Raw genomic sequence first — 14,261 nt, 5'->3', positions numbered from 1 at the left:
CAGCAGACAGACCATTAACCCTCACCCTGCCAGGGGGCAGCACAGGGGGTACAATGCATGGCACTGGGCTCTGTAAACACTAGCCCCTGGGGCCAGGACTCCACACCTCCCCCTTACCTGTCTGGAGCTGGGGCTTCTTTCCAGCCTGAGTCAGTCCATCCCCTCCCCTCCCGCAGGTGTTGGCCGAGCAGAGTTGTCCCTGGCTCCCCTGGTTACACAGCAAAAGCCTGTTTACTCCCTGGCAGAGCAATCCAGTGAATGGGGGGGGGCTCCCTCCAGCCCTGCTGTGGAAGGGGAGGAGGCAGAGAACTGGGGCCAGCGGAGCCCCAGCAAGCTCTGGGCCGGCCACCGCAGCAAAGGAAGCAGCCCAGACGCAGGTAGAGGCAACGCCTTTAACACAGACTTTATTGATTCCTGAGAAGCACCACGCAGGGGCCTGGGCTACCAGAGCACAGACAGGAGGGTCCCGCAGGGCGGGCCAGGGCCCCTCTCACGCCGGCACTTGCAGAGGGACGTGTTTGTAATGGGCCCCGCAGGAGGGGCAGCGGTGGAGCTGCCCGCCCTTGTGCACCCAGAACCAGGTCACGCAGCTGCTGTCCTCTTCACCTGCGGGGAGAAAGGGGGTGAGACGGATCCACTCTCCCAGGGCGGTCGGGTTGGGGGTGCAGCCATTAACCAGCAGGGCAGCCAGGCCTGGCCTCTCAGCAGGAGGAAGCTGAGAGCAGAGCCCCTCTCGGGGCTGCCGAGCGGGAAGAGGTGTGCTGCGTTCCCCCAGCAGCCCTGCTCTGTGCCTGCGTCCCTCGTGCACCTCTGGCCAAGCAGGGAGGCCATGCCGAGGTCCCAGCCCTCAGCAACAGAGGCCAGGACTCCTGAGGCAGTGGGCCCTGCCCTGTTCCCTTCCCCTCGGAGGCCAGTTACCATCGGCCCCAGCTGCAATCAGAGTCCTGCTCAGAGCCAGCCATTTGGTCCAGAAGCCAGAGCGAAGCCTTGGCTGAGCTCTCTCCACTCGGGCACCATCAGCCCTGCAGGGAAGGGGCCAGGCCGTCCAGCCACCCACGGGGGCTCTGACAGGGGGGCGTTTGTTTGCCGTTTGGCCAAGAGCCTCTGCCCTCCACCCCCAACACCCCCGCCTTGTGCGACGTGTCACTCACAGCTGCAGGCCACCAGCCTCTTGTCGAAGCCGGAGGGGACCAAGTGCGGGTCCTCCTTGGTGCCACCGTAGCGCTTGGGCGGGAGGACGTTGTAGGGGTCCTGCAGGAAACATGGGACGATCAGCCAGGGATTGAGGGAGGCAGTGTTTGCTGCTGCCGTGCAGCACAGATCCCGGAGCTCCGACTGGGCCAGGCTGCCAGCCCTCTGCTCTGGCCGGGCCTCACCCCCCAGCACCGCGCCCTGTCTCAGCACAGAGCCTGCCGTGCCAGCTGGTTCTGCTGCCAAACCCTGGAGCGGCCGCTGCTAACCCGCCACCAGTCCAGCCCGCATGATGCGGCCCCAGGGAGGCGGGAGGCCATTGTGATTTCTCCTGCTTAGCTCAGTGTGTGTCATTCTAAAACCAGGATCCCCCCCAAGTCCTTAACCGGTGGGGATCTCCCCTGGCTTTGCTAACCCCGGCCCTGACCCCCACCGAACATGGTCAGTGATTTAATCTTCTGCTAGTGCATAGCGAAACTGACCAGCCACCCCCCTGCCCCAGGCAAATAGCACCAGGGGGAAGAGGATGGTACAGCTGGTAGCCTGCTTAGTAACTAGCAAATGAAGGACGCTGGGTTACAGGCTGACTATGGAGCAGAAGTGGGAGGGTGCTGGGGTTAGGGGACCCGTTCCGGGGTAGCTCTGGTCACCTGTCCCTTTTTCATGGCCTCCATGATTTTCCTCTCCAGCCCTGTCGCTTGCTCTTCATCACTGGGGATACCTGGGGATAGGGGAGAAACAACAGCCGAGTGTGAGGATCTTTTTGTCTTGGGCAGGATCCATCCTGCCCCACGAGCGCCTCCAGTGACGACCTCAGCAGCGCAGAGGGGGAGGCCCAGGGCAGAACAGCACGCTGGAGCAGAGGGGAACCATCTCATGGCTGGGACCCTCCTTCCAGGTGATATCACACTGAGGAGAGCCCTCCAGGGGCGGGGGGACCCAGCTATTAAGATGAGGCAGGTACCGGTCCTGCGGGATAGCTGGGTTTGCGACGAGGGGGAGAACTGCACGGGGAATGGCCTGCTGGGTGCACGTGTGGCTCTCTCCAGATGAGCGGTTCTCAACCCTTCCTCCGCTCGTGCTGTGTATGCAGCCGGTTGTAGAACCAGGCAAATATCTGGAGGTGACCTACCCTCTGGGAGAGCTCTGTGTACCCCAGGGGTACACGTACCCTGGCTGAGAGCCACCGCTCTGGGCAGTGCTTGGGGGAGCCGTGGTCGTGGTCCCTGTAGAGACCAATGGCGGGGGAAGCGGGGAGGCCAGATGTGGGCTGGCAGTTGAGATATTCTCTGAAATGGATCCAGTCCCGCGGGCAGGGCAGGGCAGGGCAGGCGGCACGGCCGGGTCTCACCGTGCGGCTCAGACGATGGTGTTTTCGGAAGTGGGGAACCTTTTGGGAACGGGGGAGCCGGGGCGGGCGGGGCGGGCTCCCCCTGCCCCGGAATGGATCCGGATTGCTGGCCCGGCAGAGTAGGGCGGCCGCAGAGGGGCTAGTAAAGGGGTCAGGGGCGGGGAGCACAGACCGGACAGACACCCGGGATCTAGCGGAGACTCTCCCGCAGACGAGGCGGGGCCGGACGCGGACGAGGTGCCGGTGAGAACCGAACCGAACCGAACCGAACCGGGGAGGCAGCGCTAGGCGGTGATTCGCACGGAGACCCGCGACCCAGAATCGAACCCGGGGCAGGACCCGGGCGGCTCCCGGCGGTGCGGGGGGGAGGGGCGGTAACGGGCGGCGGGGGGGGAGGGGCGCGGCCCGAGACCCCCCGGCCCGGCCCGGCCCGGCGCGGTGTAACCCGGAGCCCCGCGACCCCCCCCCCGCTCACCTCCAGCAGCCGCCGCCAGGGCGCGGGCGGGTCCGGGTCCGGGCGGGCGGCGCGGGGCGGGCAGGCGGCGCAGGGCCCCGCACACACGCAGTAACCTTGAGGCCATGGCGCGAGCGGCTGGCGCGGACGGACACGGACAGTGACACTGACGGAGCGCGCGCGGCCGCGGCCTTCTTCCTTCCGGACGATGGCCGGGAACGGGGCGGGACTTCCGGTGCGGGGGAGGGAGGGCTGAGCGAGCCCGCAGCTCCGGCCGGGGCCGCGCGCGCCGGGCCCTCGGTCACGTGTCCAGGCCGCGCGACCACGTGATCGAGGATGGGCGGGGCCACCCTCTTCCCGGCCAGGGCCTGTCACGTGCTGCTCGTTCACCTGCACGGCCCCGGTTGGGGGGATAGCTCCCCCCCGCTGCTTCCCCGCCCCCCACGGGAGCCGGGCCGCCCCTGAACGTCCCCCCCCCCCCCCCGGGGACACCCAGGCGGGGCCGGCTCCACCCTGCATGTGCAGCGCCCTGCACAGCAGAACCCGGGCGGCCCCGCGAGGTGCCCCTGCCATGGGAGGGGTCAGGCGAGCTGGGCACTGAGCCCCCGTTCGCCAGGCTGGCCCGCTGGTGGCCCCCGAAGGAGCCGGCTGGGGGCTCCGGCTCCCTCCGCCCGGCTCCAGGCGTCGGCAGCTGGGGCCCAGCAACGGAGGCGTTTGCAATCAGAGGCCCGTGGGCCACTTGTGCACAGGGGGCTGCGCTGTGCCCCCGCCCGACACCCACTCCTGGCGCCCTGGTCCCAGGAGCCGCCACCCTCCTGGCGCGCCAGGGTCGCTGGGAGCGGCAGTGCTTGCCCAGTCTCCCGGTTTGCGCTCAAATCTCGTAACATTTCATGAGTTTCTTCCAGCCCCGGCTCCTGGAGTCACCTAAGAGCCTCTGCCATTGCCTGTGGCCGGCCCATGGGTAAAGCTGTGACCCGGGACGGCTCCAACACCAGATGGCCGATTCCAGAACCACAGCGCTGCTCCCATCAGTCTGAGGAGAGCTCCTCATTTTGGGGGACCTGACTGATGAGATTTCAATGCTTGGGGTGGGGAGCGTTGGCAGGCTTGGCCAGCAAAGGACAAAGGGGGCTGGCTTAGGCTTTGATTGTGCCTGAATCGAGTCCCTTTAAATGGAGTTGTGCATGGGAGGAATTTGAGCAGCCTGACTCCTTCTCCTGCTCCTCCTATTAGCATTTGTCCTTGATGGTCGCACCAATTCACAGCCTTTCTGGGCCTCCTTTATCTTGTTGATATGGAAATGGCCCAGCAACACAACACTGAATTGCTCACACCACAAGTCCTCTGGGTTTCCAAGCGGTGCTGGCTTCTGCTGGCTTTGGGCCGACAGTCTCAGGCTGTTCAAGAGTATAATCCAAATCTTGGTAATGGATTCATTGATTCCAAGACCAGAAGGGCCTGGTTGGATCATCCAGTCTGCCCCCCAGTACAACACATAGAACTTGCCTGAATTCATTCCTGTTTGAACCAGCCTCAAGCCAGGCCTACAATAAAAAGTGAGATGGACCCAATGAATCACTTGGGGTGTGAAATATTCACACTCCTGAGCAATGTAGCTAAGACAAACTAGCCCCCTCTAGCCCGTGTAGACAGGCTCTTGGGGAGGTAGATTATTTGTGCCGATGGGAGAACGCCTCCCGTCGCTGTGGTGCCGCTGCAGCGTCTCTAGTGAGGATACAGTTTCAGTGATGTTCTTACCTGAACTGTGCGGATTGGGCTGAACGCCCGGGTTCGCCTGAGCGTTACTCCTGATTCACACTGGGGTGCCTCCATAGAGAACACTGTGAAGCCGTGGTCATGGCACGGTGAATCCAGGCCTTGGCTTTCCCACTCGTTCAAGCCACAGACTGGCAGGGTTCTGTCCCAGTTATCCATGAACCGGGTGTAGCCCGGGACAGGGTTGCTGAGTGCTGACTGAGCCGTCATGAGGCTTGGCGTTCACAGCTGGATCTTCGGGGAGAAACAGAAACCGTTTCTCTCATTCCCGCCCTGACTCACATCCTGTACAACCTCCCGGGCCGATCCCGAGGGGCTGGACGCTTGCGAGTTCCCACTGCACTCAATGGGCACTGTGAGGGCTCAGGATCGGACCTTGCGCCCGACTACAGGGGGTTCACGCAGGTTGGAGAGCCCCGATCCTGCACCTCATAATGGATGCCAAGACTCTTCTCAACTCCCATTGACTCCTGAGCGATTTGAGGGCCTCTCTCGTTGCCTTGGAGAATCAGGACCACAGATGTAAAGTACTTAGTGCATGGGAGAGATTTTTGCAAAGCTATTATCACTGGCTGGTCCATCTCCCTTTAAATTCTGGGCTTCTCGCTGTTAGGATTAAAGCTCACAAAAGGAAGCCAGGAGCCAGGGTTTCTAGTCAGCCTTGGGCAACGTCCGTTGGGCAAATCACTTCCCCCATTGTGCCTCAATTTTCTGGGATGGTGTTTTGCTAAGCTGAATTCTTTCACGTTTGTAAATGGCTGTCAGAGTCTTAGCCGCACGGAGCTAGTACCAAGAGCAGCATGACTGTGGTAGGGACAGCATCACTGCAACCGCAGGAAGGAAGGATCCAAAACAACGAGCAAATGGAAGGCATCGTTTCTCCAAAGAAGCGTGACTCACGGGGCGTTCAACGACACGGCAATCGGGGTCGTTTCAGAAACATCTAGTGACGATCCAGGCATGTAAAAATGCAGACAAAACGCCAGCCTAGACAAGCACGAGATGAGAAAAAGCATCCTCATGTCGGACACTAGGCAGAGCTGTGAGACCTAGACCTATTTTGGCTTAGCTTCCATTGGTTTATACCTAACCTAGGGACCCAAGGAAGGATGTGGTCCAGATCTCACTGAAATTAATGGGAGTCTTTCCACTGGGCGTTGGAGCAGGCTCTGTCTACATCACCTGCGGTAATCCACGAAAAAAGGAACATTTCCTTCCGAAGCTTGGATCTGGAAGATTTGTCCTTTCCTCCCAGCGCAATGAGACCACGGGGTGGCAGCACCGTGCTGGGCCTCCCGGGAAGACAGAGCAGGATGGCTGGGAAGGGTTGCAAGGGCCTAGGGAATCGCCCTGAGCCCCGTTTCCCCCCCCAACGGCTGGTCAGGGACTGCCGAGGGACGGGCTGGGCAGGTCTCAGGCGGTTCCTAGGTGTCGCTCTGGCTGGCAGCCCCGGAAGACAAGACAAGGAAAGAATCCGCCATGGAAACCGAACAAGCATCTCGCCCCAGCGGTTCCTAGCAGGCCGTTTTCTAGCCAAACCATGCCACGGTTGCCTTTTCTGTTTCAATGTTTCCTGGCATTGCAGCGTGTTTCATGTGCTGCCAGACCTATCCTGGTATTTGTAGCAAGTCAAGCATGGGCTACCCATGCTGCGCTCACCCCTTGGACTGCCATATAACCCCCGGGTCCCAGAGGCACATTTATCGCCCCACCAGCATTTGGGAAGCCCCGGGCATTGAACCCATCTATTATTTCCCGGCGACGGCCCCGTGCGACAATCGTGGAAAGCAGGAGCTGCTTTACGGCCTCGCACGCCTGGAGGTGGCTGCCCCCAGTGCAGAGTTTTTGCTCACAGGGCGGTGGCATTGCGGACCTGCACGCGCCTGGAGGGCGATTGATTCTCCGCCGGCCCGGCCGCTGTCATCCTGGGCTCTCTGCATGCAGAGCTGCGGCGGGCTCGGCGGCAAACGCCAAGGACGGGGCTGCCTGGCGTCTGCACCCACAGGTTCTGGAGCCGCTGCTGCTCGTTCACGTAGGGCGCCGGAGCCAGGTCTGCAGCTGTGAGGGATTGTAGCAGCTGGTGGGGAGCATTCGCCATCTCCAGTTCCCCTCATCCTCAGTGGCCCCACTGCACATCTGGCTGCTGGGACTCCGGAGGGACAGACAGACGGCCCGTGGCCAGACCTAATTCGGGGATGCCCCGGCACGGCGCTGGAGCTCCCTGTTCGTCCTGTGGGTTGTGCATCGGGCCAGTACTGAGATTTCAGGGCCAGGTCCTGCCTGGCCCCCCCTCGCTGGTAGATCAGGAGCCCCTTGGGTGTGGGCCAAGGGTGGGGCACTCAGCCGCTCGCCCCCATGCAACGTCCTCTCCGTCCTGCACCACGACCGGCAGCGCCTGCATAACTGAAGGGGGCCGCGTACCCCAGCCGGCCTGTGCCGAACAGCGGGATGCTCGTCAACCTGCCTTCACCCTCCGAGCCCAGGAACTCCACAGCCCCTGGGGCGCGGAGCCTCACGGCCTCCTAGGTGAGGCCAGGAAGAGGCAAGTGCAGTCGCCTCTGGGGTGAGGCGTGGCGAGTGCTGCTGGGGAGACGCCGGCGGGGCTGCACGAAGGTAGGAAGGGGGATGGGGTCCTTGCCTGTCCTAGCCTGTCTCGGGAATCCCAGTGATCACAAGCGCTCGGGCTTTTGGCCCATCTGAAGCACAGCGCCCTGAGCGCCATGTGGGGGCCTGCGCTGACTGAGAGGGGGCATGCCCCCCCGCTGAACCCCCCCCGCCCTGTCCGGATGGTGGCACCTCGCCTGTGGTGCCAGCGCCCGTGTGGAAGAGACGTGCTCCCGCGCCAAACGGAAACTGAGTCACAGGACAGGGCCGTGCCTGGCCCAGCTCACGCCGCGGCAGGGCTGGGATCAGCCGCCCGCTCTGCCCTGCCCGTCCCGCCATGCCACCAGCTCTCTAGCCAGCACCAGCCCCGGGAGGTCCAGACCCCACCCAGGGGAGCCTGACAATCTGGGTCTCTGGTGTTGGCGTGCGCGGCGGCAAACGTGGACAGTGAGCTGAATCGTGTCCCGGGGAGGTGCCGCAAGGGGTCACTGCCCGGCTGGACGTGGGGTCAGGGTGCCCCTCGCTAAGGGCTCTGCCCCCCAGCACTATGGGGCGAGGCAGCGTGGCTGCCCCTTCTCTCTGAGCAGGTGTTACACTGCGCCCGTCTCTGGGGCTGGGCACGGAGTCACATGACGCCCAGCTGGCTGGGGGGCAGTTCTCTCCCCGGGGGAGATGTGGGCCAGGGGGTGGGGGGCATAACAGGCTGAAAGGGGGTTCTGTTATGCTTGTAAAAGAAAAGACCAGCAGGATCTTATTCAGGGGACCAGGGCAGTACACCAACACTGTAAATGGCAGACTATCAGAGAGCCGTCACACACACGCACATTCACACCCACGATTCTGCAAGCTGCTGTCACAGAATGACCCGTCCTTCTGCATTGCTCGAGCCTCACGGCCACCCAGACAGGGCACGAGGAGGGAGCCGGGCTTCTGTCGGTCGCGAATCCAACGCTCCAAGATGAGAATTGCAGAAAATTTCCATCTTTTTACCCCATCTTTTATCCTTGCTGGCTCCCATGTCAGTCTAGGGGCCTGGCTGTATGAAGCTGCCTGTGGTTCAGTGTCGTTAATCACCAGCTAATTGCAAGCCTGACTTGTCTCTTGTTTCTTGCTTTGTTCCCAGGGCGGATCCTTCTGCACTTTAGGGTCCTTGATAGGGATTCTTCGGCCTTCAGGGTCAGGATGGCAGTGTGCGTCTCTACTCCCCTTTCTGTCGGTGTCTCTTTATGCCCTGCGCATACATTTTACTTATGTGCGCACGCGCGCGCACACACACACACACACACACAGAATTCATCAAGCTAGTTTGAGGTTCAATAGGACACGTCTCAGGAAAGCACTTACTAGGGAGATGGGGTTCACTTATGCCCCCACACTCCACAGCGCTGTGCCATTATCATAACAGGAACGGAAAAATCTCTCTGCCTCCGTCTCACCTATGCAATAAAGCAAGGAGTTTGCATCTGATTCATTTGCACAGCGCCTGGGAATGGCTCACGGAGGGACCCCCCCAGATCTGCCTGGCCCCCATTGCTCTCTGCGGGGAGGGAAGCCAGGGGCAGCGCCCCGGCCACTCCTGTGCACCAGCTGGTAGCCCGGGCCCTCGCCTGTCATCTCTCCACGTGGCATCGGTTCTGACGGTGCCCCTGGGGGGGCAGGGCTGGGCCAGGACCCAGATCCCGGTGGCCTCCCCCCCGTCCCTGGAACTCAACGGGTCTGTGGAAGGTCTGGGCCCCTGCTTGTCGGGCAGGGCCAGGAACTAGCCCGAAGTGCCAGGCCGGTGCCCTGCCCACGGGGGCATCCTTCCTCTGGGCCAACACTGCCCCAGCTCGGCCCCGAGCTCCGGCCATGGGGCCAGGCCGCTCCTGGGCGCTTCCCGGGGCAGGAGTCTGGGTCAGTGATGCCGCAGGCCCTGGGGGGGATCAGGAAGGTGGCTGGCTGGGCCGTGCTGGTTAAATAAGAGGGTCTGAGGACTAGCCTGACACCAGCGAAAGGAACTCACTTGTGACTTGGTCTATATTTAACCCACTTGGTCGCCCCGGGGCTTCTCGGGGGGGAAAGGGGGAGAAGGGGGACAAAGGCGCCCTTGATTCCCGGTGGCAGGGGACAGCCCCTCCCTTCTTCCTGCCCTTCCCCGGCCTCGCTGTGGAGAGATCTGGCCCGATCCCGCCAGCCGGACAGGCAGCTCTTTGGGCCTCCCCTCCCTGGGCACAGGCATCCTTGGACCAGCCGGACCCCAGCGCATCAATGGGCCGGCTGACAGCCCCACAGGTGGGATGCAGGCGCCGTCCCCCCTGCACCCCTGTCCTTGCCCCATCAGCCCCCTGCAGCGGGCAGGGCTTTGTGCGTCCGTGGCCTGCAGAGGGGGGGATTGGTGTCTTGCAGATGTTGTGTGTGTGTGTGTGTGTGAGACGTCTGCAGTCACGTGCCCGTGTGTGTCGTGAGCGAGCCAGCGAGCTCTGTGCATTCACAGAGAATAAACCATCCCCAGCGAGCGGGAACAAAGGACTCTTTTCTTCTCCAAATGGCCAATGCTTCCCGCCGAGAGCGAACTCCGCCAACGGCCGGGCCCAGGCGAGGGAGTGGGGGTGGCAGAAGCCGGGCCCAGGGGGCACCCGCGTGCCGGCCCATTGTGTTCTGAGCCACTAAAAATATGTCGTCTTAGCAAATGGGGTGGAAACGCTGCGAGAGATTGCGCTTGAAAAGCGGCCGCGCCGAGGGCGCCTGGCACCGCCGGCGTTTCATTGTCGTCCTAATGCACCGGCGCGAAGCCGCCTCGGTTTCTGTCGTTTCTCGCGCGGCTTGTGGAGAACTAAACAGGCTGGAGAAGCTGCAGCTTCGCCCGCTCACGGCCGGCTCCTCGCCCCGGGGCGTCAATGAAATCCACGAGGCTCATCCTCTCTGCTGTGCTGGGGGGCTCGGGCCAGGTTCTCGGTGGGGCTCCAGCTGCCCCCTTCACCCCCCGCGGGAAAATGTGTCCCAAGGGCCGTAGGCAGAGAGTGGGGCGTTCAGGTCTTTTCTCTCTGCCACGGCCTGCAGCTCTGCTGAGCGGAGAACGTGGGGCTGGGTCTCGGGGCTCGGACCCCTCGATGTGGGCGCCGCCACTCCAGAGTCCACTGGAACGATGCCAGCCTGTGCCGGAGCTCTGCGCCCAGCCGGCCTGTCTGGGGGGGGTGATTTCTGGTCAGGAAGCAAAGAGGGCAGCTGGGGGCATGGCGGGAAGGCCTCGGAGGATACGATGGGCGTAGGGTGGAGCTAACCTGCCTCCATGCTCCAGAGTTGTCAGGTTAGCTGCTGACACGTGAGCTCCTGCCAGCTCTGCCCACGTCCCTGGGTCGCACCAGCCCACCCACTGAGAGCCCCCCACGCCCTGTTGTAGATGTGGGGCGCTCTTGGGTTGCAGTCGGGGATGAAGCCAGAAGGGATAGTTCAAACAGCAGGACGCCAGTGGGTAGATTTGCACCCTGGCTCGCCGTGTGGACGGGCCCCGCCCCGGGCGGTCTCGGGAGAATCCCACGTGGGATCTCGCATCCGGCCCTCGGTGCCATTTCCCTGGGCTCCGAATCCCGCCGAGAAGCGTCATCTGAACGTCACCATCCCGCTGGCGCTGCCCCTGCCGCCCAGCACGGCGCGAGGGGCGCCCGGGCATGTGTCCCGCTTGGATTTCATCGTGCTGCCTTCCAACCGCTTCTCCAGATTATTTGGCATTTTAATCTCACCCTCCAGAGCACGTGCGACCTCTCCCGGCTTGGTGTCGTCTGCAGACTCTGTACGTGCACCCTCCGGGCCATGATCTCAATCACTGCGGGAGATACGGAGCAGAACTGACCAGATACGCCCTGCCAGCCTGACTGGGAACCACTGACAACGACTCTCTGGGACCGGTTTTCCACCCGGTTCTGCACCCACCTTACAGTAGCTCTGGCTAGGTTGTATTTCCCGCGTTTGTTTAAGAGACGGTCGTGTAAGGTGGAGATGTGCCACATCTACCTCTTCCCCCGGCCACGAGGCTCGTTCCCCTGGCAAAGAACGGTGCCTGGCTGGCTGCCACGATTTGTTCTTGACAAATCCGTGCTGACTCTTGCTTATCACCTTACGATCTTCTAGGTGTTTGCAAACTGATTGCTTCGTTATTTGCTCCGTTATCTTTCCGGTCTGTAATTCTCTCTCTGGTCCTTATTTCCCCCGTTATATGTGGGCCGTGCGCAATATTCGCCCTATTCCAGTCTCCTGGGGCACAGGAGTCGGTGCTACCTACCTGGCAACACAGCCCCACCCCAGAGGTGGCCGCAACACCCTCCTTCGGGCCACTTTGTGATTGAAATCCCAGGTGTCAGCAGTGTAAACGCTGGGCGCCCGCCTCCCCCAGGGGCCTGACCTTGGCCCGCGGCGCCGGTGTTTGGGATGGACCAGGGGTGGGGGGCTGCTTTGGCCCGGGACCCTTAGCAGAGGGGCTCCCGCAGGCTCTGCCTCCCTCGCTGTGGGTGCCCCGGCATTGTACGCCAGCCAGGGCCTGCCACCCCCCCGGGACTGGGCAGCGCCCAGCAGGCTGGGAGCATGGGCAGGATTAACCCTTTGGGGCAGCTGGGTCTGATCCTGTTCCGCCCCTGGCCCCGCCAACGTCACCTGAGCCCGTAACCCACCATCAACGTCACTGGTGCCTTTGTCCCCTGGCCCTCCCGCGCCGGCCCTGCTGACATCAATCAATCAGTCCATTTGATTGAGTCACACACACAAAAAGAAACCCCACACCTGCTCTAAACCAGCCCCGACAGCTCTGTGACCCCGGCTCGTACTGTAAGCCGTCGATCAAATAATAAAAACTCTCTTCTTTGGCACAGCGCTAGAAGGGCAAAAAACGCCCCCGATGCGCTTCGTGCCGAGACGTGACAAAATACTAAACCCAGGATTGTCTGGGGTGGTGACTACGGATTAAATCTTACCTGAGTCTGTGCCATGCGAGGCTGAGGATTTGATAACTCATTCAAATATGCTTCAAAACCGTGGGCCGTCTTCAGAGCAGAAAACCCAAAAGCAAACAAATCCTGACTCACAGCCGGATCAGCTCGTTGGCTGATACCCATCACGCTCTCTTTGAGAAGTTGGTTAGGCTGGTGAAAAGGATCGACAAGCCGGGAGCAGTAGAAAAACCCAACCTAGCCCTTATACTCCATGGAGTACACAGCTTATTCCTCCAGCTGCTGAAAGCAAAGATGGGCCAGGTTATAATGTGGAAGGGTGCAGATCTTAGACCAAAGTACAGGGAAAACGCCCACCTCGGCATGGAAAACGAGTCGGGGAGAATTCCGGGGAGAAAGTCGCCACGAAAAATTCTTTGTAATGATCTCTAAGGCTCAAATGTGGCCCCGAAACAAAACTCTGGCTCCCACAGAGCATCTGCAATGATCAGTGCAGCATTAACAGGTCTTAGCACTGGGGCACCTCTGTTCCCACCGGGGAAGCGGGTTTGACAGAGCCAAGCCAGGGCTCTTTGCACGTCTTTGCATGCATCCCTAAAAGCAGAGGCTTGTTCGCCGCCTTCCACGAGCCCTAAACTCCTCACCTTGGTCTTATTAGAACCGAGAACCAGCCCTGAGGGTTACAGACAAGGAACAATGCGATAATAGCCAGCGGAGGCCTCGCGTGGCGATAAAACAACCTTGTCACCACGTGTAACAACACCGGGATGGATCTACCCCGATTCTGCGGTGGAGAGAAATGATCTTCCTTTAAAAGAGCCGCCACATCATTAATCTAGACATTACAAGGAAGAGGCGCCCCGGCGTACTCCCCAGTAGTAGGAAAATATCTGTGTGTTCTCCACTGACCTTAGTTCTTACCCTAGTCATGCTGCCCTGGCGTGGAGCAACCAGAATCGCCAAGGCTTCAATCGATTCTCTCCGTTATTTCACCCACCGTTTGTCTCAGTTAATAGAATCCAATGCCAGCGTGAGAGCCACGAAAGCAGCATACACTCTCGCATCCTTAACCACAGTGGATTCGGCAATCATACGGGAGAAAATGAAACAATTATCGACCTCCCAGCCCTACGGCCGAAAACAGGAGCTAGCAAAAGGCCGGTGGGGTGCGAAGGGAAATGAAGTGAGCGAGGGGATCGATGGTGGCGAGGACGACGACGGGATGGCGCTGGGAATGGGGCAGTCCTACAATGAAGTCCAAAGAGCTCAAGGACCAGGGTCGAGATGGGGCAGGCAAAGGCTGGAGAAGACACATGGCCACAGATCACGGGAACCAACCACCCCTTAACGCCGAATTATTCTGGCAGAAGCTCTCCTGAGGTACAGCGAAAGAAGTCAGACAGTCTAGTCATGGGTAAGAAGCGAACCCAAAAGCCTGATTGTAAGAATTTGATCCGTCTCCAGCTACCACGTGATGCGATGAGCAATTTGCCTGGGCAACAATAATAAGAAACCATCTTCTTCTTGCAGTTGCAAAGACTGATACCTTCTGTTACTGAGAACATCCCACGGAGCAAGGATCTCACGAGAGCGTTTTCGAGCCTAGAGATGGAGCCCTCGGAGTTTTAGCTGTTTCCTCCATTTCCAAAGCCTAGAAACGGTCTGCCAATACAAAAATCCCATGTCCCGCCTCTCCTGCACGTTTCGAGAACAGAGGGGCCCTAGAGACGTAACGGGGTTCAATGGAAAATAGAAACGACCCGTATCAGCCAATCGCTGATTTAGATCGATATCTGCAAGGAGCCGGCGGTCTGAATATCGCCCCTTCAACGAACTAAAAATCAACCAGGGCCGTTCGCGGCACATATCGGAGGGTTGAACGTCTGGAATATTTGAGGGATTTCTGCGGGAGGGGGACTCGTTCTTGGAAGTGAGAGGCAGGGACATGGGAAACCTCAGCCGTCCT

At 60.9% G+C, this 14,261-nt stretch overlaps 1 protein-coding gene across 1 annotated transcript; it reads right to left on the bottom strand.

The window, feature by feature from the left end:
• Window positions 1–378: 378 nt before the first annotated feature.
• Window positions 379–3,181, bottom strand: COX5B (cytochrome c oxidase subunit 5B). The gene is made up of 4 exons (XM_067540301.1): window positions 3,018–3,181; window positions 1,842–1,912; window positions 1,152–1,251; window positions 379–606 (listed from the first exon to the last, which is right to left on the bottom strand). Exons 1-4 carry the CDS (start codon window positions 3,121–3,123, stop codon window positions 491–493), a joined length of 393 nt encoding a protein of 130 aa, XP_067396402.1. The 5' UTR covers window positions 3,124–3,181; the 3' UTR covers window positions 379–490.
• Between the last annotated feature and the right edge of the window lie 11,080 nt (window positions 3,182–14,261).

This window comes from Emydura macquarii, unplaced genomic scaffold (assembly GCF_026122565.2).
Source record: "Emydura macquarii macquarii isolate MOO-44397 ecotype Brisbane River unplaced genomic scaffold, CSIRO-AGI_Emac_v2 contig_573, whole genome shotgun sequence".
Classification (NCBI taxonomy): Eukaryota; Metazoa; Chordata; order Testudines; family Chelidae; genus Emydura; species Emydura macquarii.
The sequence above is the reverse complement of the archived record's forward strand: the minus strand, read 5'-3'. Positions and strand labels throughout refer to the sequence as shown.